The sequence below is a fragment of the Rosa chinensis genome, chromosome 1 (assembly GCF_002994745.2).
Source record: "Rosa chinensis cultivar Old Blush chromosome 1, RchiOBHm-V2, whole genome shotgun sequence".
NCBI lineage: Eukaryota > Viridiplantae > Streptophyta > Magnoliopsida > Rosales > Rosaceae > Rosa > Rosa chinensis.
Window position 1 is genome coordinate 67,058,779 of NC_037088.1, and position 21,097 is coordinate 67,079,875.

At 38.9% G+C, this 21,097-nt stretch overlaps 2 protein-coding genes and 2 pseudogenes across 4 annotated transcripts; 2 read left to right on the plus strand and 2 right to left on the minus strand.

Annotated features, from left to right (window-relative positions):
• Window positions 1–4: 4 nt before the first annotated feature.
• LOC112184054 (vacuolar protein sorting-associated protein 26A) lies at window positions 5–4,560 on the minus strand. The gene is made up of 12 exons (XM_024322352.2): window positions 4,407–4,560; window positions 3,918–3,965; window positions 3,722–3,796; window positions 3,168–3,242; window positions 2,956–3,028; window positions 2,738–2,782; window positions 2,338–2,449; window positions 1,681–1,747; window positions 1,472–1,516; window positions 1,189–1,244; window positions 768–943; window positions 5–515 (listed from the first exon to the last, which is right to left on the minus strand). Exons 2-12 carry the CDS (start codon window positions 3,918–3,920, stop codon window positions 337–339), a joined length of 906 nt encoding a protein of 301 aa, XP_024178120.1. The 5' UTR covers window positions 3,921–3,965; window positions 4,407–4,560; the 3' UTR covers window positions 5–336.
• Window positions 4,561–4,669: 109 nt separating this feature from the next.
• Window positions 4,670–6,889, plus strand: LOC112184064 (annotated as a pseudogene).
• Window positions 6,890–7,285: 396 nt separating this feature from the next.
• LOC112184098 (B3 domain-containing protein LOC_Os12g40080) lies at window positions 7,286–9,788 on the plus strand. Of its 3 annotated transcripts, none has more exons than XM_024322385.2 (5): window positions 7,286–7,699; window positions 8,361–8,585; window positions 8,691–8,853; window positions 8,953–9,128; window positions 9,279–9,788. In XM_024322385.2, exons 1-5 carry the CDS (start codon window positions 7,586–7,588, stop codon window positions 9,543–9,545), a joined length of 945 nt encoding a protein of 314 aa, XP_024178153.1. In that variant the 5' UTR covers window positions 7,286–7,585; the 3' UTR covers window positions 9,546–9,788. The 3 variants fall into 3 exon arrangements, with proteins under 3 accessions (XP_024178153.1, XP_024178157.1, XP_024178160.1); XM_024322389.2 differs by having other exon boundaries at window positions 7,287–7,699; window positions 8,361–8,640; window positions 8,755–8,853; XM_024322392.2 differs by having other exon boundaries at window positions 7,287–7,699; window positions 8,361–8,640; window positions 8,758–8,853.
• A 311-nt stretch (window positions 9,789–10,099) lies between these two features.
• LOC112184082 lies at window positions 10,100–14,929 on the minus strand (annotated as a pseudogene).
• Between the last annotated feature and the right edge of the window lie 6,168 nt (window positions 14,930–21,097).

The window sequence follows — 21,097 nt, forward strand, 5'->3', positions numbered from 1 at the left end:
TATCTCAATCCCTAATCTTGACGTCAATAACAAATGAAAAACAGACTAATAGTTCAAACATAGCACGTAGAATATTTTCAAACCAAAGATGTTTCCTCTGCAATGGTAATTCACAAAAAGTTGGAGATACAGGAGATTGTTCATGAGTTCTCGTAACAGCAGCCACTGATCTTGTCTCTTTCCACCGTCCATATACACGCAGCAATACTGTATCAAAGTGCAACTTGGCAAGAACCAGGAGATTGCAGCACAACAAGATCCTGATAGTTTTAAGCTTTACAAGGCGCTTTTTCCCTATTAATCAGATCAATTGGGGATAGCATATGAGATGAGCGATCATGAAGTCTCTTGAAGCCTGTATATGGTGATCTCTTGCTGTTTGAAATATCGTCGGTCCTCCTCATCAACCAAAACAAGATTCAAATAATACTTCACGCTGAATTTATTGTTGATGTTGCGATGTGTAGGTGTCAGTTCATAAGGGCTAAGAAACAGTCTAATGGGAATAGATTCACCTGAAAAAGCAAGCATATGCATGTAAGCCATTCATCCATAGGCATAAAGGTCAGCAACTTAGAGTCGAACAACTTTTTTCTATTGAATTCAATCACACTACTTTTACCTGATCATCCTGATTAAAGATACAAATTTGGTGAAAAAAATCTTTTATTGTGATTTTTTTTTACAAATTAAACACACAAGCATTGTTAGATTAAAGCCTTATCCTGCTTGTACCAGTATTATAAGCAGAAGCATTGCAAACATACCTCTGACTGGAGCACCATCCATCAATTCAAACTTAGCAAGTGTCTCTGTCTCAACATGGGTATTGGGCCCTGACCCTGTTGACTCTCGACGCCTGATCTCCAGATCCATATTCTTTATCTTGATTCTTACAAGAAGAAAATATATCTTGCCAATAATAACATCTTTCAGGTGGTACCTGTATATCAGCACACCAATAGTCAAATACCAAAAAGTTTTGTTTATTGCAACTTAATAAACATATAATCTTTCTGATAATCCACCCTAACAAGTGAGCTCAGGCTATAGCTGCGAAGGCTGGACCTAGATTGAGTCATCAATAGCCTACCGAATTTAACTCTATATCTCCAGAATTCATCTCGTGCATGTAGAGCACTAACAATAAACAAGACATCCCTGTTCATGAAAAATGTTTCAACTTACTTGCTCTTGTTATACTCGAACTCAATGTGCAGACAATCCTCAATTCCCACTTCCATCTGCAAAGGCAATAAGATTATAAGAAGAATTCAATTGGGGAGGCTAACAATGGGACTAACTGTTGCTCAATATACCCTTATAATGGAATTAAACTACTGGGGGATTGGAGACAAACATTTTGTTCTCCCTATCAGTTATTATCGCTTCTAAGTATGAATGATGATCATGATTCCATGGTAGTCAGGTCGAGATGCTGAGAACACAAACATTAGAATGATGTACTCACCTTGATGCTATTGTTGATAGATGGAGGTGGGGTATAGTTGCGAACCTGAAGCAGAAAATGATATCAATATAAACTGTGAGCAACAATTTTGAACTAGTAGATTTTAAACGAACAAGATAACATAAATAAATAATAGTAAACATAAATACTAACTAAAGAAACCAATATTGAAGTCCTGGTATTTCCATTGAGAGAGAGAGAGAGATTACCACAAAATCTTGGTATTCCACTATGCTACCACCATAACCACGACTAACTGTGACTTTCAGAACATACCTAGAACAAGCACATTTCCAAACATGTCAGCATAAATTATCATGTTCAACGTCATGTTTACAATTTACAATATTAACTGCAGTTGCAATGCCAAAAATTCTAAAGTTGGCAACGGATATAATTACTTCAATTACTTATATATTAAGTAAAGAACCTAACGAGCATGGACATGTTAGAAGAACTGACATGTTCTACCCTTCATGTTCAGAACACAATAATAATACACAGTACTTCCAAAACTTTAAAAGAAAATAATGGCTCACTGACTCCACAAAAGACAGCTAACTAAAGCAGCTCAACCAATCATTGGTAACTGCCGCATAGTTTAGCTTTACTAAGATACTGTTGGCTTATATTGTAAAAGACAGGTAAGTGGAAAGAAAATTAATTAAGCCAAATACATGAAAAGTATCATAAAACATGCTACTTCATTGTTTTACTCTTCCATTAGTATCAGTGATACAAAGTAACACATGTTCATAGGTAAACCAACATTAACAAATGCTTCAGCATTTCTAAGTACTTAAACTGTCATTATAACAACAGAAGAATAAATTAAACAAGTATCCACTGAAAGGTTTAAGACTTACCTAAGCCTCACATTGACACCATTGTAAGTCTCATAAGGCATTTCAACCGTAGAAAACTCAAAAGGATATGTCTTCCTTTCATATATCTCTCCAGGAACATCAAGTTCACGAACTGTAAACAAGAGCAATAAGCTTAGCGCTTCCTAAAAAAAAGTTGCAGGGAGTACAGCTGCAAAGTTACAGTTCGGAAATGAAACAGACAAGTTTTTTTATCTTTTGTGATACAATAAATACACAAGCGTGATGGTTTCAGAAGGAAAGTCAGAGTGGTAGTGCCTTTATTGTCTTTCTTTATTATGGAAAGGGTTGGGGAACATTTAACCATATACCAGGGTCAGTTTTATTAAAAAACAAGTAGAAACTGTCCAAAGCTAATACAATGAAGCCAAAGCACACTCACCAAGGGAAGTAAAGTCATAAAAGTTGCCTCTGTCAAAGTACATCTCTGCAACATAAATTAAAATTCTTAGAGTGCTTGTTTTGGGAGGAGCAGGTAGAGTACCACATAATCATCCAAAAAAAAAAAAAAAATTTAACATGCTACTATTTTACGACAAACTTCCTCTTGTGAAATTGTTGAAAATGAAACACAGAAAGACTTCATCAAGAAGATGATACCTATTTGACCAAGGAGCTCAACTTTCACTCCATTGTGTTCAACCTTTTTCCCTTGAATTGGTTCAATAGAAATCTGAAAATGACAACACGGGAAGGAATTGTCACCGAATAAACAATCTTTGTAGTCAAAACTATCATAAATCAATTTCAAAAAGAAATCCATCTTGTACAATAATGCTGGACAATAAAAACAACACAATCAAACAATATACCTTCCCAGAAATGTTTTCTTGACTTTGAAAGAGTGGGACGGATACTGCTTGACCACCTTCCTTCTTTAATGGAACCTGCAGAAATAGATTGCAAAGGATGTTAAAAGCATCAAGAAACATCTGAACATCTCAACCCTATAGAAATGCATCTAGTAATGGATTCGGCTTCATAAAAACAAAAGTATATTCAAAATATAAGCCACTGATGGAACAATCTTAACCACACATTGATTTTATTGATGACCCAAAGTTGTAGCACTGGGTATCAGCACTAGTTTGTTACGTAAACCACCAATATACCCAAAACCAATTAAATGATCCCAAATGTACGGGTAAGTTAACTGTAACTGTCATAGTCAGAATCTTCAAATTATAGCAAGCAGCACACCGCAATACCATGTGACATCATCACCAAGAAAGAAAGAAAAAATTCATCGTTTATGCGAGGAAGAACGAAATAATATTTTGTTGGAAGTAAAGAATTATTCTTCCTCTCTGATTTATTCTATAATGGCCTTAAGAATAATTTGCTTCATTCTTTATTGGTAGATTACCTGCTTGCGAGTTTTTGCATCAGAAAATGTGATTGAAATGTTGCAAGATGGTTTGAATGCTCCAATTATGTAATTCTGCAACAAATTCGAATTGTTCCAAATCAATATCAGGAAGATTCAATCACAATTTACCCATATACAGACGACAGTAAAAGAATGGCAGCAGCAGCAAGCATGACTGACCATGAAACCTTACCATGCTGATAACAACAAAAACCCAAGTCGTAAATCGCTCTCAACAGACCTGAAAAATACAACCAAAAATAAATAAAAACTTCATGGCCTGATTGTCTATATACACATTACAAAACATGCCAAGAGCTCTTGCAAACCATCCATAATTACCCAATACCAAAGCTTTAGTTTCATTGAAAAACCTGACGACTTTGAACTAAGACACACACACAACATGCATTTGATGTAAGTTCTATAATGCTTAAACCCAATTCATGCCTCAAGAGCTAAAATGCACTACAACCCAATATTCCAAGCTCAAATCTTGCAAAACCCGATTCAACTTCCTCAAATATAATCAGTTCTAAACATCCAATTTCCCCAATTAGGGCACAAAATTGGGGCAATTCCTCAGATCAATCAATCGAAACTTAGCTCAAATCACAGAAAAGCTTCAATCTTTATCGAAGATTATATACAAACAGAGATGGGTATTTTGAATTAGTGGTACCTTTTGATCAGAAACAACGAGATCGGCGAGAGCTGTAAATTGGGGATTTAGGGCAAAATCTGAAGAAGACGAGCAAAACCAACTTTCATTGATCGACAGTTGGTTTATGACTACTACTCTAAAGTCTATGCCTTTCTTGTTGAATACATGCTCCTCCGCACGTGCGAGTAGCTTTAAGCGTGCAAGGGGGCTCGGGCATATTTATTTTATTTACTTATTAATGGACGGTTGTGATTTAGTGTTGAGTACAGGTAGGGCCCATTTTGGGCTTCTGAAAAATGCAGAAAAGAACCCAGAAAGGTTATGAAAGATTGGACCTTTGAGATGGGGGAGAGGAGCCGAAATGGAAAACGACCCGCCGTTTGTGAGGAGTCTAAGGGGTTCTGCTTGAGGATTCAGAGTCGTGAGGATCTCAAAGATGGGAAGAAGGTTGTGGACTTATGTACCTTCTGCTTGTTTCTTTTCTTTTTGCTCATAATGTTGGTAAAGATTGTAATTTGTGAGGTGAAACGTGCAAAAGATTTCAGCTTTATATTTAGTTTTGCTCAGTTTTTTAGCTTTAGAACGATTTGGAGCTTGGAAGTTGAGGGTTTTAGTAGTTTTTTTTTTTTTTTTTGCTGAGGAGTTGCATGGGCAATGCATTTTTGGATCAATTTGTGGATTTGGTTTTAGTTCTTTTGTTAATTGTAGTTGGGTAAACCAAACTTTAGTAGTAGAGTGAAAAAGGGTTTGGCAATGTTCATTGTTTGGGTTCACTACGGTCGGTTTGTGGCTAGACCTACAGTACAATGATCTATTGAGGCTGTTAGCAGTGTGCTAATGAGTTTGAGGCTGGTTTTACAATTTGATCGAACAAGTTTTCGACTTTATTGGGTTTAAGTTCACTACTGTTCTGTAGGTGGATAAGTCTAAGTGTAGTATGCTGATGAGTTTGAGGCTTGATTTGGCAATGCTATTACCATCGTGATCATTTAGGTAAATGGTGTTAGTTTCATCTGATATGCTGGTTTTGGTTGCTGCACAAGGATGTTAATATACATGTTTGTTTGTATACAATTTGCTTCTACATTTCAACCTGAGTAACCTGTTACGAATGTACAGGAACTTCCACCGGCAGCTGTGAGGAAGTATGGAGATCAAATGGCAGACCATATATTCCTGAAGGTTCCCAATTGTGGAAAACATTGGAAAATAGAATTGAGAACATCACCTCGTCGTGACCGGATGTGGTTAGAAAAGGGATGGGAAGAGTTTGCTAGCTTTTATTTACTGGACCAAGGCGACTTGGCAACCTTCAGCTCTGAAGATGAACATGCCCATTTCCAAATACGCATCTTTAGTTGGGACGATATGGAAATATATTACCCTATTCGTGGAGGAGGTATGCGTATGGGGTAATTTCTGTTGTGATTTTTTATTTCGTATTTATAGCTTATTATGGGATTTTTCCTTTGGAGATCTCTCATGGACAACATGGTGTTGAATTTATCATGAGAATTAAACAGGAGTTGATGTCAGCGGACCAAACAGGAAAGAAACAAGAGTTGAAGCTGAAGCTAGAGCCATTTCAATTTCCCCCAGATCCTCTGCTGATGAACACCAATATGATATTTCCAAAGTGAGCAGTTTCAGATCTGACAAGCCATGTCTTAATGTCCAAATCACAGCTACATCCTTAACCAATCGTGTGGTAAGCGTTTCTCAACAATTGCGTACAAGAGAGATTCACGAGTTTGGGCATAATGCACTCCTTCGAAGAGGAATGCGCTAGATAATTGTAGTTAACAACCAATTCTTGTTCTCAAATTTGCAGTTCATAAATCCAGAATTTGCGTTGGAACATTTCTGTAAAGAAGGCTCTTGTTGTGACTTGTCGTTACAGAATACTCTAGGTGACAGGATTTGGACGGTTCAGTGCATTTCTTACACAATAAGTGATGGAAGAATGCGAACAGTAATATCAGGAGCTGGTTGGAAATCCTTTAGGCAGGACAATCATCTAGAAGAGGGTGACGTCCTAGTGTTGGAGTTGATAGAGGAACGTAGGTGCAGAGTTTCGATAATCCGGGCTCAAAAGTGAAGATTCCTAGCATTTGAATTGCTCATGGTTCCACAACACTCTTTTGAGGTCAGATTTGAGGAACAGTCGAGTATTAACTGAAAGAAAGATTAGTGATAGATGGAGTTGAGAGAAATATTGGGGTGTATGTAAAAATGAGTTATGGGAAGCATTCTTCTCATCCAGAACTCCAGTAGAAAGAAAGACCTTGTGAGATAGGCTTCGTTTGGCTTTAAGATATGGAGATCAGTGCATCGATCTTTGAATCATTCAACTGTATACACTTTCAGAACAGGTTTTTCTTTCTTTTGTGATAAAACCTGAGAAAGAAGTGATAGATTCATTCATGTCTATTCTTTCAACCTGTAAAATCCCTATAGAACTTGTGAGACTTCATTTTCATCAAATCAAACATCTTGCTTGAGTATCTTGAATAGAATTGATAAACTTTTGGATGGTCGGTTTATGATGCCTAAAATCATCGAAGAAGTGCTCATGATGCCTAAAAATTTTAGGCTAAAATCATTGAATAATTGCTCATTTATAAACTCATGAACTTCAAACTTCCATAGACTCAAAGATATTTCAATATGTAAAACCTCAATGCAACCTGTGAGAATTCATTTCCAGCAAAAAAAAAAAAAAAAAAAAAAACAATCACTTGGTGATTAAAGCTTCTCGTACATGATACATCTAATACAAATTCCCAAGAATATTGGATGGTCAGGTACACAGTACTAACCACCACTCGGCTACAGTGGAATTTTGCAATCTGAATAGGATAAAATGGTCATTACCTCTTCCCATTTCCCCATTTCTTTTGTTTTCTTTTCCCAAACAACACAGAACCTTCTTCATCCATTTCTGTTCTTCTCTTCTCCTTTTCTTCTCCTTCCTTCTTCCTCAGACAAATCTACACATCACAAAATTGTACTGTAATTCAATGTTTGAGTTGGTACAAAAACCCTTTCTTCACAATTGATCACACTTCTTTTTCCACTCACTTTTGGGTCATAGCCAATTGGGAATTTAGCCCAATTCGAAGTTTTAGCCTCTGAGAAATTCTCACTCTCTTGCCCAGGAAAAAAGGGCCTTCAAAGTTTGGACCTTTCAGCTTCAGATGGCTTCTTCCAGCTCCCTTGCTGGAAAGGGAAAACGACATGCCGTTCAGGAGAACTCTCCAGCCTTCTGCTTGAGGATTTTCAGTCGTGAAGATCTCAAAGACGGGAAGAAGGTTGTGAATTACTTACACTTTTGCTTCTGTTTTTTTTTTTTTGGCTCAGAAGGCTCTTAAAGCTTGTGACTTTGTCAACTGGGACATGCGTTTGGTTCAGTTCTAATCTTCTTTAGCTCGAAAGCTGAAACCTTTTAGAGTTTATATACATGCATTTGCTTCTTCTAAACAATTTCGGCTTAAATGATATTCTCAGTTTTTCTTTTATGGGTACATTTTGTATGAAGAATATAAGCTTGAAAGTATTACACGTTTTTTGTTTAAGTTCACTACAGGTTTGTGGCTAGGTACACATTTGTAACACAGGTATTAATGTACTTAGGCTCTTACCAGTAATATAATGAGTTTGAGGATTGTTTCGCATTTTAATCTAACAAGTTCTCATCTGTTTGCGGCTTGTTTTGACACTCTAATTTAAGTTCACTATGGTTGATTTTGTGGCGAAGTCTAAGTATAGTATTGTACTAAGTTTGAGGCTTGATTTGGCAATGCTATTGAAATTGGTGGTCATTAGATAAATGGGTATTAGTTTCATATGACATGCTGGTCTTGGTTGCTGCACACTGATGTTACATACATATTTTTTTAATTGTTTGTATGTGATCTAATGTTACAGTTTTTCTGTACATATTAATCTGAGTTACCTGTTAAATATGTACAGGAACTTCCGCCGGCAGCTGTGAGGGAGTATGGACATCATTTGGCAGACCATATATACCTTAAGGTTCCAAATTGTGGAAAACATTGGAAAATAGAGTTGAGAACATCACCTCGTCGTGACCGAATGTGGTTAGAGAAGGGATGGGAAGAGTTTGCCAACTTTTACTTACTAGACCAAGGCGACATGGCAACTTTCAGCTCTGAAGGCGAAAATTCCCATTTCCAAGTAAGCATCTATAGTTGGGATGATATGGAAATAGAATACCCTATTCGCATTGGAGGTATGCATATATGGGAATTTTTTTTAGTTTTGCGTTTATAAATTTTGTAGGATTTTTCCTTTTTAAAATTTGTCTTGGACAACACTATTGAATTAACCGTGGGAATTAAAACAGCAGCTGATGTCAGCACACCAGATAGAAAAGAAATAGGAGCTGAAGCTCTAGCTGTAGCCATGTCGGTTTCCCCCAGATCCTCTGCTGATGAACGTGGAAGTATGTATGTTAGTTTGGTGTTTACAACTTCTAAAGGGTTTTTCCCTGGAAATTTCTCATGGACAACACTGTGTTGAATTAATCATGGGAATTAAACAGGTGCTAAGGTCAGAAGACGAAGAAGGAGAGTAACAGGATCTGAAGCTGAAGCTAGAGCCATTTCAATTTCCCCAAGATCATCCGCTGATGAACACGAATATGATGTGAGCAGTTTCAGGTCGGACAAGCCATTTCTTGATATCAGAATTCCAGCCAAAACCTTGGCCTTTCGTGTGGTAAGCTTTTCTAAACAACGCCAGTTTGTATAATGAGAGAAATTAACGAGTTTTGGGCACTATGCATGCCTTCAAGGAGGAACGTGTTAGATAGTGAAGGTTAGATGGTGAGGTAATTAACTAACCATTATTCTTTTGTCATATTTGCAGTTTATAAATCAAGCTTTTGCCTCAGAACATTTCTATAAAGCAGACACTTGTTGTGACTTGACGCTACAGAATAATCAAGGTGACAAAGTTTGGACAATTCAGTGTTGTTCATACAAAAGAAGTAACGGAAGAATACAAGCAATAATTTCAGGTGCTGGTTGGAAAGCATTTAGGCAGGACAATCACCTGGAAGAAGGTGATGTCTGTGTCCTAGAGGTGATAGAGGAACGTAAGTGCAGAGTTTCGATATTCCGAGCTAAAAAGTGAAGATAAAATGAATTGTTCATAGTTCAAGAGCATACTCTTTTGAGGTTAGATGTGAGGAAAAGTTAAGTATCATCTTCAAGAAAAATTAGTGGTAGAAGAAGCTCAGAGGAAGTATTGCTATCAATGTAAAATTGAGTGCTTTTGGTTGGATTCGAGTACTTTTTTCATTCTCTCCTTTATCCAAACTATGTCAAGCATTCTTCTGATGCAGTGAAAAGAAAGGCTCTGAGCTCAGTGCACCAATCTTTGACCTTCAATCATGTACACTTCTAAAACAAATTTTTCTTTCTTTGGGGTAGATAAACAAGTTGTAAGTAATCATTTCATAAAATCAAACATCTCGTTTAAATATCATGTAGAAAATGATAAAACATTTGGATGATTAGCTTATGATGCCTAAAATCATTTGTAAAGTCATTACTTACACATTCAACATAGTTAGAACTATGGTGCAAGGCTCAAAAGGTGTCTGCTTTGGGTGTCTATGATCGAGTGGCCGTCAAGAAAGACCTCTATAAGCTCACGACTCCGAACTCGATCCAAATCAGGGTTCATTTAGTTTAGTGGTGTGATGAATGTAAATGAAATTTTTGATAGTTCAAACAAAAAAGGAAGAAACGTAACAAATGCAAGAACTTTGGTTTTGTGTTCTCTTTCTTTTTTGGACATTTCATTGTTTATATCCAACACTTGTAAATGGTTTTTCACTTGTAAATTGGTCCTTCTCATTTTTGACAACTTCTTCCCTGGTCAACTATACTCATAATCTGAATGATTGAATGGTGATGATTCTGGTCAGTACAACTTCTTTTGCAAGTCTTCAAACACTGACACAGTACAGTTTGGCACAACAACAATTAATAGAACCCTCAAGTGTGAACAATTCAGTTCAGAAACACTCCAAAATTTCTTCTTCTCTTGCCCAAACTAAAAAGGACCTTCAAAGTTTGGAACTTTCAGCTTCACTTGGCTTCATCCTCAATGGCTTTTTCCCCCGACAGAGATCGAAAGGGAAAACGACCTACCGTTCCAGATGGCAGAGCAAATGATAAAATGCGTCCTGACATAAAGGCACAAGAGAGAGGAAAAATGTTAAGAAATATCCAGTTACAACTAGGAGTCATAATGTGAAATGGCCACTTACTTCTTATGAATAGTGAGAATAGCAGTGTTAGCCTTTCATTTTTGCTTGCAGGCATTGGATGGTTAAACCAAGCACAAAGCAAGACAGTCTAGCTTGTAAAATTCTTTCATTCTTCTGCGGAGTAATATTCGTCGTCAGAGCAACCACTTCTGCTTGTTGCTGCCTCTTGTGTTGCCTTAACCATAGCACCTTCTTGTTCATCCATAGCCTTCTCGTAAAGAGAAATGCTGCTCTTTGATCGGTTCATTTTACTGATCAGCTCGTCCAAGTCGTGCTGGTAAAATGCACGGGCCCCACATTTCTTGACCTTTATGCAATTGTTGATTCTGAAGACGAACTTAACCTCATTGCAGGTGTCCTCCACACAGTTCTCAGGTTTCCAGCGATGACTGGGCAAAACAAGTAAGAAAAGGTGATCTGAAACAATTTGCTTTACACAGAAAAAAGCACCTGTGAAACGAGGATCAGAATTGGTCCAATGACAATTAATGCTTATTTCTTCAGGAACGGCAGACGGATTGTCTGGAGGTACAATTAGAGCACACACAGCAAACCCAATCCACATGTAATCCGAAGGTAACTTCTCAGTTACCGAGTCCCCCACGCTTGGATTATTGAACCACTCAGGAATTTCACTTCCAGGAATTACAAAACGGAAATACTCAAAAGAGCGATGGGTTTCCTGCATATGAACCATCATATCACAACGAGAGAGAGAGAGAGAGAGAGAGTACCTCCAGCAACCGCTTTAGCACTGAATATAAAAAATAACTAGCATCTTGATTACCGCCCGTACTCAAGCAATTGACGCAATTGAACATAAAGTTCCTGCACAAATCTTGTGGATCTGGAAACATTCGTAAGGAAGTACAATTGTCGGCTACCACCGTTAAGCAGTCACTTGTCGGCGGAAGTTCTGGCAATTGTTGAAGCCTTTTGCAATTCTCCACATCAATAAATCTAAGCTCAGAGAGCAAATGAATGCTTGCAGGAAGGCTAACAAAATTGTTTCCTCTGAGATACAACCTCTTTAAGGAGGACAGAGAACCAATATCATTGGGAATTTCTCCTTCACAGAGATTACAGTCATTCAGATTTAATTCCGTCAAAGAAGAGAAATGCTTCAAGGAAGCTAACAGAGGAATCAAAGGGTGAGGACTCTTTCTTGGAAATAAGCCAAAAAACGATGCTATGAGATTCTGCTTAAGAAAACGGGAGTATGGCTGCTCTCTTATAACAATTCCACTCAAATCAAGCGCCACCAAACTCTCACTCAAGTGCTCAATTGAAGGCAGTTTCTCAACAGCAGTCCCACGTAAACAAAGTTTTGATAATCTTTTCGTTTTCCGCATAAATTTTGGAATCATTTTCAGTTTTGAGCAGCCAGATACATCAAATGTTTCAAGAAACTCCATATGTACTTCATTTGGTAGACTCTTAATACTTTTGCAGTTTCTTAAATTCCAAATTTTGAGTCTCTTGAGCAATGCAATGGATGGATGAATCTTAACTAAATTGATACAACCTTCAAGAACCAACTTCTCAAGATTTGGAATATCTGTGAAATCTGGAGTCCTTGTCAAGTTTATGGAGTAACTAAGATCGATGGATTTCAACTTGCCCAAGTACTGTAGAAAACATGAAGAATGGTAGAACAGTCAGCTTCCATGCATGAACTTTAAAATTTGACTATATTTGTGCAATAACAGAGATTCAATAACTTACTTTTATTCCATTCCATAGGTGATCAATATTGCTATGAACCAAACTGAGTTCAGTAAGTTCATCCGGTTGAAAACATGGTGGGAGAGATTTTGAAGGATACCAACTCCAACTCAGAAATCTCAAGGCATTAGGAAGACATTTTGGGCCAACAGAAAGCCTCAAATTATGAATGTAGAGCAGCTTCAGTTTACACATTTTAGAGAAGGCTTCAAGATTCCAATCTGCCTCTTCTAATTCAGCCAAGTCTAACAATATGCCTTCAATGGCTTCTGTTCCCTGTTATAAGTTATAACAGATAAGTCAATTCCAGGATTAAGTATGCTTCATGTTAAATTAAATGACAGTGTAACCAAGTTTGGTGATTTAATTATTCCAAAATCTTACCGTATTCTTTGTGAATACATGAAAAATGTCGTTGCGAAGACACAACCGACTGCGTCCACCAGGCTCTTCATTCTCTTGCCGAACAATTTCACATGCCATTTCGTGTATCAAGTCATGCACATCTACCTGGTTGTCTGATGAAATAGTTAAGAGAGATTTCTCAGCAAGAACACATCTTGTAATATGATTGCAAGGGTCAGAACTGTATACTAGTTCAATCATAAACTCATTGCGATACAGCCTGCGGAAACAAGCAATGTCCAGAAAAATTTTCTTCTCCATCTCATCAAGTCCATCATAACTTATCTTCAATATTTCAAAAACTCTTCTGTCGGGAGTTTGTTGAAGTTTTGCCAATGCAGAATTCCATTCATCTGGAGTTCTTCCTTTCAAGAAAGACCCCAAGATTTTAAGAGCTAACGGAAGACCTCCAGCATACTTAACAAAACTCTTACACAATTCTGCATAATCTTCTTCAGGCTCACATTTCCTACAGGCTTCCCAACTAAAGAGCTGAAGAGCTTCGTCTTTGTTTAGTCCCTTCAACTCATATGATTTTTCTACACCATGTGTGACTAGTACATGCCGATCTCGAGTTGTAATGATGATTCTACTCCTCAATCCAAAGCAGTCTTTTTCTCCCAGCAAGTTTTCCACTAGCTCTGGTTGATCCACATCATCAAGAACTAGAAGAACCGCTTTATTACAAACACATCTCCTTATCATAGTTATCCCACTATCAACATCCCATACTTGAACATTTTCTTTCTTCAAGATTTGGGAAAGAATTTGTTTTTGTAGATCAACTAGACCAAGGGTTGTTTTGGAAACCTCTCTGACTTTAGCAAGAAAGATGCAAACTTCAAATTGATGAGAGATCTTCTTGCAAACTAGACGGGCAAGGGTTGTCTTACCGATACCACCCATCCCCCATATCCCTATAAAGAAAACATCATTTGCTTCTTTATCTAAAAGAACATCTATTTCCTCCAGCTTAGTATCCATTCCAACTAACTTCTCTGAGGAACCAAATACTGTGAGACTAGGATGCACTTTGCTCCACAGTTCTTTCACAATCTCTTTGATAAGCTGTGTTTCGTACCTACAACAAGAATATAACATATCCCATGCTGAATATATGAACATATTGAAATAAAGTTCACTTGTAAGATAGAACTGAACCGGAATAATACTGGCATTCTTCGCTCCTATATAGTATTGACTATTGAAACTTCACATATGTGAGTCATCCATTTAGTTCAATGTGCATGGCATAGCGTGTGTAAGCACTCACTAATATAAGCTAACAGCTAACATTTTTTAAGTTTCAATGCTTATGAGCATTCAAACATTAAAGTACGTTATTTATTGTCATTCGATCTACCTATAATCCTTTGAAGTCCATCCAGCGAGACTGGCCACTTTGGTTAAAGCATCTCTCCACCCTTCCACCTCCTTATGACCTTCCCCAAACTTCTCTTCATGTTCTTGAAACGCTTCAGCAAAGCTGCCCCTTTGATGTCTCACATGAGAGGGATCCATCTCGTAAAAGACTGGCAGAATTGTCCCCCTCTCCTCCATGCATTGTAGAATCTTAGACAGTTCAAACAAGCACCACTTTGAAGTAGCATAGTTTGGTGAAAGAACAACGATCGCAGACATCGATTGCTCGATTGCTGTGACGAGCTCCGGAGAGATGGCTGTGCCTCTTTCAAGCTGTGGATCATCCCTGAAAGTCCTGATTCCATGCCGATCCAACTCGTGGTATAAGTAGTCCGTGAAGCCCTTGCGGGTGTCTTCACCTCGGAAGCTCAAAAACACGTCGTATTTCCACGGGCAAGCTGAACCCGATGAGGCTCCAACTTGGGTGCTCAACGCCATTGGAAAGTGAAAGAGTGGTGATCAGAGTTCTTCTCCAAACGCACAATCACTGGAAAAGAAATTGTGCACAAATCGAGAGAAAGGGGTTCGAGAAATGGAAATATTTCAGTATCTATGGCCTAATTTTCTACATGTGCAAGCTAATAATCCAGTTCAATACAGAGTGACGATGTGAAAAAATTGAAAAGAGAAGTGCACTATCTCATAACAATTGATTCCTGGGTCCATTCCCACCGTTAGCAAAGCTAATTGTGACACGTACCATTTAATAATCCGTTGGAAATTTCCCTGTAAATCCCTTGTATGCATATGTCCAACGACAACACAAAATAATGGAGGAGACTCAGGAGAGAGAGAAGAAGAAGAAGAACTGAAGAAGATGACGGAAAGAGAAGACTTTGACTGAAACATCACCAAAGTCTTTCACTAATGGAGACATGGTCACATGGATCGGGGAGATAATGTAGTTTTATTAATTAAAAGGTATTGGTTTGAAGTAACAGAGTCCCCTGTACTGTAAAGAGCATGAAATTACTACACCTTTGCCTACAGGTAATCTCGATCTATTTCACCTAAGATAAAAGATAGTAACATGGATTTCTTCGGTTTTGTAGCTTGAAAGTTGAAATCTTAAAATGTTTTGGCCAAGAAAAAAACATCCGTGTTTAAGTAAAATAGATTCGAGAGAGAATTGTAGAGAGAGATGTGTTCTTATTATTGAGAATAGGAGCCCTATATATAGGAATTACAAAGTGCTAGTTCTAATGTTACAAGGAATACCAATCCGTGTATGATTGGGAAATCTAGAACATTCTCTCCTATTCCTATTCCTAGTTTGATAAGGCACACTAAACTTGATTTTCCTTCAACACTCCCCCTTGTGCCGCTCAAACTTGGTGGTGACGCTTCATCCGTTGCCTCGTTAAAAACCTTGCCAGGTAACAAAAACCCTGTGGGACAAAAATAATCCTGGTCGAAAGACAAAAAGAGCACAACACGTCCTTCACTCTTCGAGATCAAACATGTAGACATCATAACTCCTCCTGATGTCGATATCTCCCCCTGATTGCTACAATCGTGGGAGTTCGGATAACTTTCTCAATCTGATGCTCTTCACATGTTTCTCGAAGGTGGATTTAGGTAACGACTTAGTGAATAAGTCCGCTACATTATCCTCTGATCGGATTTGATTCACTTCAACCTTTAGAAGTGATTGTTGTTGCTGATTATAAAAGAACTTAAGCGATATATGCTTGGTGTTGTCGCCTTTGATGAAACCTAACTTCATTTGTTCAATACAAGCTGCATTATCCTCATAAATGCATGTAGGTTCATCTGTGGTAGACTTCAAACCACAACTTCCTTGAATATGTCGAATCACAGACCTTAGCCATATACATTCACGAACGGCTTCATGTAGAGCAATAATCTCTGCATGATTCGAGGAAGTAGCAACAAGGGTCAGTTTCGTAGACCTCCAAGATATCGCAGTGCTTCCTATGGTAAAGACATAACCAGTTTGGGAGCGACCTTTGTGAGGGTCAGAGAGGTACCCTGCATCAGCAAAACCCATCAAAACATCATTGTCGTTTTGATGGAGGGAGATAGGAGGACGCCGGCCACCATGAGCGGCGGCAACATGGCCGGCGGCCATTCCATGGACGGGGGCGTTTTGCCTTTTGGGGTCCGATCCCAATTTTCCGTCATTCCTTTTCTCTCTGTAGGGATAGAATAGGCCCATATCAATCGTACCTCTTAGGTATCGAAAGATGGTCTTTACACCAATCCAATGGCGGCGTGTTGGCGCAGAGCTATGTCGAGCTAACAAGTTCATTGCAAATGAGATATCCGGTCTTGTGCATTGAGCTAAGTACAATAATGCGCCTATTGCACTTAAATAGGGCACTTCGGCCTCTAAGGGTTCTTCGTCCTCATCCCTTGGATGAAACGGATCTTTTCCGGGCTCAAGACTACGGCCGATCATGGGAGTACTCGCAGGCTTTGCTTTATCTTCATTAAAGCGCCTTAGGATTTTCTGAGTATATGCAGACTGATGGATCAAAATCCCATCACTACGGTGCTCGAGTTCTAAACCGAGACAAAACCGTGTCTTCCCAAGATCTTTCATCTCAAATTTGGATTTCAAGTAATTAGCAGTTTCCTTTAACTCATCTAGAGTTCCAATTAGGTTCATGTCATCAACATAAACTGCTACGATTGCAAATCCGGAACTTGTTCTTTTAATGAACACGCATGGGCATATTTCATTGTTAATATATCCCTTCCCAATCAAGTAGTCACTTAGACGGTTATACCACATCCGTCCAGATTGTTTTAATCCATATAGTGAGCGTTTTAATCTTTTTGAAAAACGCGCTCCGTGGTTTAGAGCCACTTGATTTGGGTAATTGAAGTCCATATGGAACCTTCATATATATCTCTGAATCTAGATCCCCATAGAGATATGTTGTAACCACATCCATAAGCTGCATGTCAAGTTTTTCGGAAACTACCAAACTGACAAGGTAGCGGAACGTTATAACGTCCATTACGGGAGAATATGTCTCCTCGTAGTCGATTCCAGGGCGTTGTGAGAAACCTTGCGCCACAAGGCGGGCTTTATATCTTACCACCTCATTTTTCTCATTACGCTTTCTAACAAAGACCCATTTATGGCCAACAGGCTTTACACTTGGGGGTGTCTGCGTTACAGGCCCAAATACCTGTCTCTTTGTTAGTGAATCCAATTCAACCTGGATTGCATCTTTCCATTTAGGCCAATCTGCTCTTCGTTGACATTCTTCAACAGAGCGAGGTTCGATATCATCATATTCTATAATCCCTTTCGCAATATGATATGCAAATGCATCATCAATCGCCATAGAATTTCTATCCATCATCTCATGTACACTAGTGTAATTTATGGAGATCTCTCTATTCTCTGGAGTTGGTTCTGACATTGGAGCGTCCCCCAATGATGTCTCTTTGACATAACCATAATCCGGAATATTCTCATGAGATGGATTATTTATATCGATGATTAATGGATTATTCTGTGCCAAACTCGCTTTCTTTCTTGGGCGAGAATCCATTGAACCTATGGGCCTCCCGCGCTTCCTGGCAGGAGCTGTGGGCCTAGCCATAACGTCACCATCATTGAGAGATGGGACGTTGGCGCCATGCTCATGCATTCTTGAGTTGGCGTCATGTCCTCTACTTTTAGGGACATCAATCCTTGCAGGCACGTTTGCAGCAGGTATGTGTGATCTCGTCACTTTAGCGATATCTATAAACGCATCAGGCATCGATTCTGCTACGTTCTGAAGATCGAGAATTCTCCGCACTTCAATTTCAGACTGTGCGGTTCGGGGATCAAGATGAGACAGAGTGGGGACAGACCACGACAATTCCGATCGTTCCTGTTGAACATTGGTGTTCTTATCTCCCCCTAACGATGGGATGACTGTCTCATCGAAGTGACAATCCGCAAATCTTGCGGTAAAGAGATCGCCTGTCAAGGGTTCTATGTAGCGGATAATCGTTGGAGAATCATAACCAACGTAAACGCCTAATCGTCGTTGAGGACCCATTTTGGTGCGCTGTGGAGGCGCAATTGGCACATAAACTGCGCACCCAAATATGCGTAAGTGTGAGACATTGGGCTCATACCCAGTCACCATCTGGGACGCAGAAAAGGGTTGAGTGGCAGTAGGCCTCAGACGAATAAGCACAGCTGCATGCAATATTGCATAGCCCCAAGCAGAAATAGGGAGATTGGTGCGCATTACCAATGCCTTAGCGACCATTTGTAGTCGTTTAATGGCGGCTTCTGCGAGACCATTTTGGGTGTGAACATGAGGAACAGGATGTTCAACATCAATCCCAATGGACATGCAATAATCATCAAAAATCTTTGATGTAAACTCTCCAGCATTGTCTAATCTTATAGACTTAATAGGATGATCAGGGTGGTGAGCCCTTAACTTAATTATTTGTGCTAGGAGTTTAGCAAATGCAGCGTTCCTTGTGGACAATAACATGACATGTGACCAGCGTGTCGATGCATCAACCAATACCATAAAATATCGAAATGGTCCGCATGATGGTTGAATAGGTCCACAAATATCACCTTGGATTCTTTGCAAGAATGGTATATTTTCTTTGGTGTCCTTTGCATCGGATGGTCTCGATCCTAACTTTGCTAAAGAGCAGGCTTTGCAGAACGAATAATGGGCTTTATAAACAACCAATGAGGATTTTGGTTGAGCCACAAAGGCACAAGTGACTTTAGAAGTAAAAGTTGGAGACAAAGGAGCCTTGGTGGCGTCAATGCCACCCTGAGGCCGCAGGGGGAAGGCGGCGCCAGCCAAGGATGGCCGGATTTGGGGGTGAACGGCGCCGTGAGGCGCAGGGGCTCCTTCGGTGTCCAAAAACCGAGTTTTACTTCTTTTCGTTCTGAAAAAGGGATGTCCGTGTGAAGTCTTTAATATACGGATCATCATGTCACGACCTGGGTGTCCCAAACGGTCGTGCCAAAGCCTATATGTGTCGGAATCCCATAAATCATCTCTCATGACATGGTTGGATTCAATGACTCGAATAGTGGTTGCATACAACCCACTAGAGCGACACATAAGTTTCTCTAAGACTCGTTTATGTCCGTAGTCATTAGAGGTAATGCAAAGGAACTCTTGTCCATTCTCACAATGCGTTTCTGCATGAAAACCATTGGCTCTTACATCTTGTAAGTAATAAAGTTCGAGAAGTATGTCCATGACATGAGATAAAATAAATCGATACTTTATTAATAATAGCCAATGAGTACATCAAAGTTTCTTGACCAAAATCTAATCCAACATAAAAATCAAACCGTAGACAAATCGTAGTCACTCAATCCGTTCGGTAATTTCAATTTAGTTATGACCAGGTAAGGTAAGGCGAGATTTTGGTGGAACGTTGCTCACTTTTAAAACCGTTCTCTCAGATCAAACCTTGCCTAGACATCACAAGTACTCTTGAGTACGCCTAGAGGGAAAGAGTTAATACAATAAGTCATTTTATTGATTTAAGGCATAATAGCCATTACATAATTCTTGGAAAAATAAAAGACTATAAATAAAAATCTGCGGCATTTTGTCTTCATCGCCAGATTTAAAGTCTTTGTGATCTCGAAGTCTTGATCACCATGATGCGACTACCTCCGTAGGTACATTGCAAATTCAGGTCCATTGATCAGATGTTCCATATCAGAAATATACACCATGAAGAGGATTCTCCCTTGATTGAGGCGCATTGGCGCAATATGCATAGTCCCTAGGACTGGTGGCGTTGGAAAGTAGTGCCCATGGCCAAAGTTGGCTCCATGGTTTCCAACCCTATTTCCCTCAAAATCACGCCTCCTACGGTCGTGAGATTGTCGCCTTGAGCGATTACCTTCTTGAGCATTTCGATCGTATGGATCATGACGTCTATGGCGACTTTCTCTAGCCATAGGATGATGCTCTTGATAGCTATCTTGAAGCCTATCAAATCTTCTTTGCACAAGTTCATTGCCATGTCTTTCAGTAGTGGCCATAGCTTTAATAAGCTGTTGGAAACTTGTGATCCGTCTTGCATTTACATGAGTCCGGAATAAGTCAGAGGACCTCATAGCATAGATGGGGAAGGTATTGAGGGTTTTGATAGGCTATTTCTATACACCTAAATAGATGCACAAAAATGTCTATAATTTAACCCTACAAGAATGTCGAAAATAGTATAGGTAAGTAGGGATCGTTCCCGCAAGAGATTGTGGTCTAATCACTAATCTAAAGACTCAAAACAAAATAAACCTAAACTGTCCAGTTATAAAGATCTGACTGGCAGACGACTCTAAACTATTCTAAATGTCACGAAAATTTACAGACAGACTCTAGACATGATAAACTAACTACTGACAAAGTTTGATAATTTTTGAAGATGTTTTGGTTGACGAACTAATTAAATAAAAACAAAACACTAAATGACTCCGAAAATAAAAAGACTTGATTTAGGGTTTTGAAAATCAAAGATAAAACAAGTTAGAGGAATTGCATCCACCACCAATCAATCAAGTATACTAATCATGTTCAACCTAATTTCATTTATCTATGGATGAAGATGCTCAAGTTAACCCAACGCCTGAATTAACCTATTGTTCTTCCTTACTTGTATGCTAGGTGAGAGACGCTCTACACCTAACCTATTTTCTAAAATGCAACCTAGGTTGACGCAACTCTAGATTTAACACATAGAAATCATTAAGATTAAGAAAAACGAGACATCACAAGGCATCATGAGTACGACGCGTCTCAATTAACCTAGGAACCTAATCACTCGCCTTATAGACGATTTACTACTCTAGAACTCTCAACGGAACCCTCGAAACAAGGCACAGGCA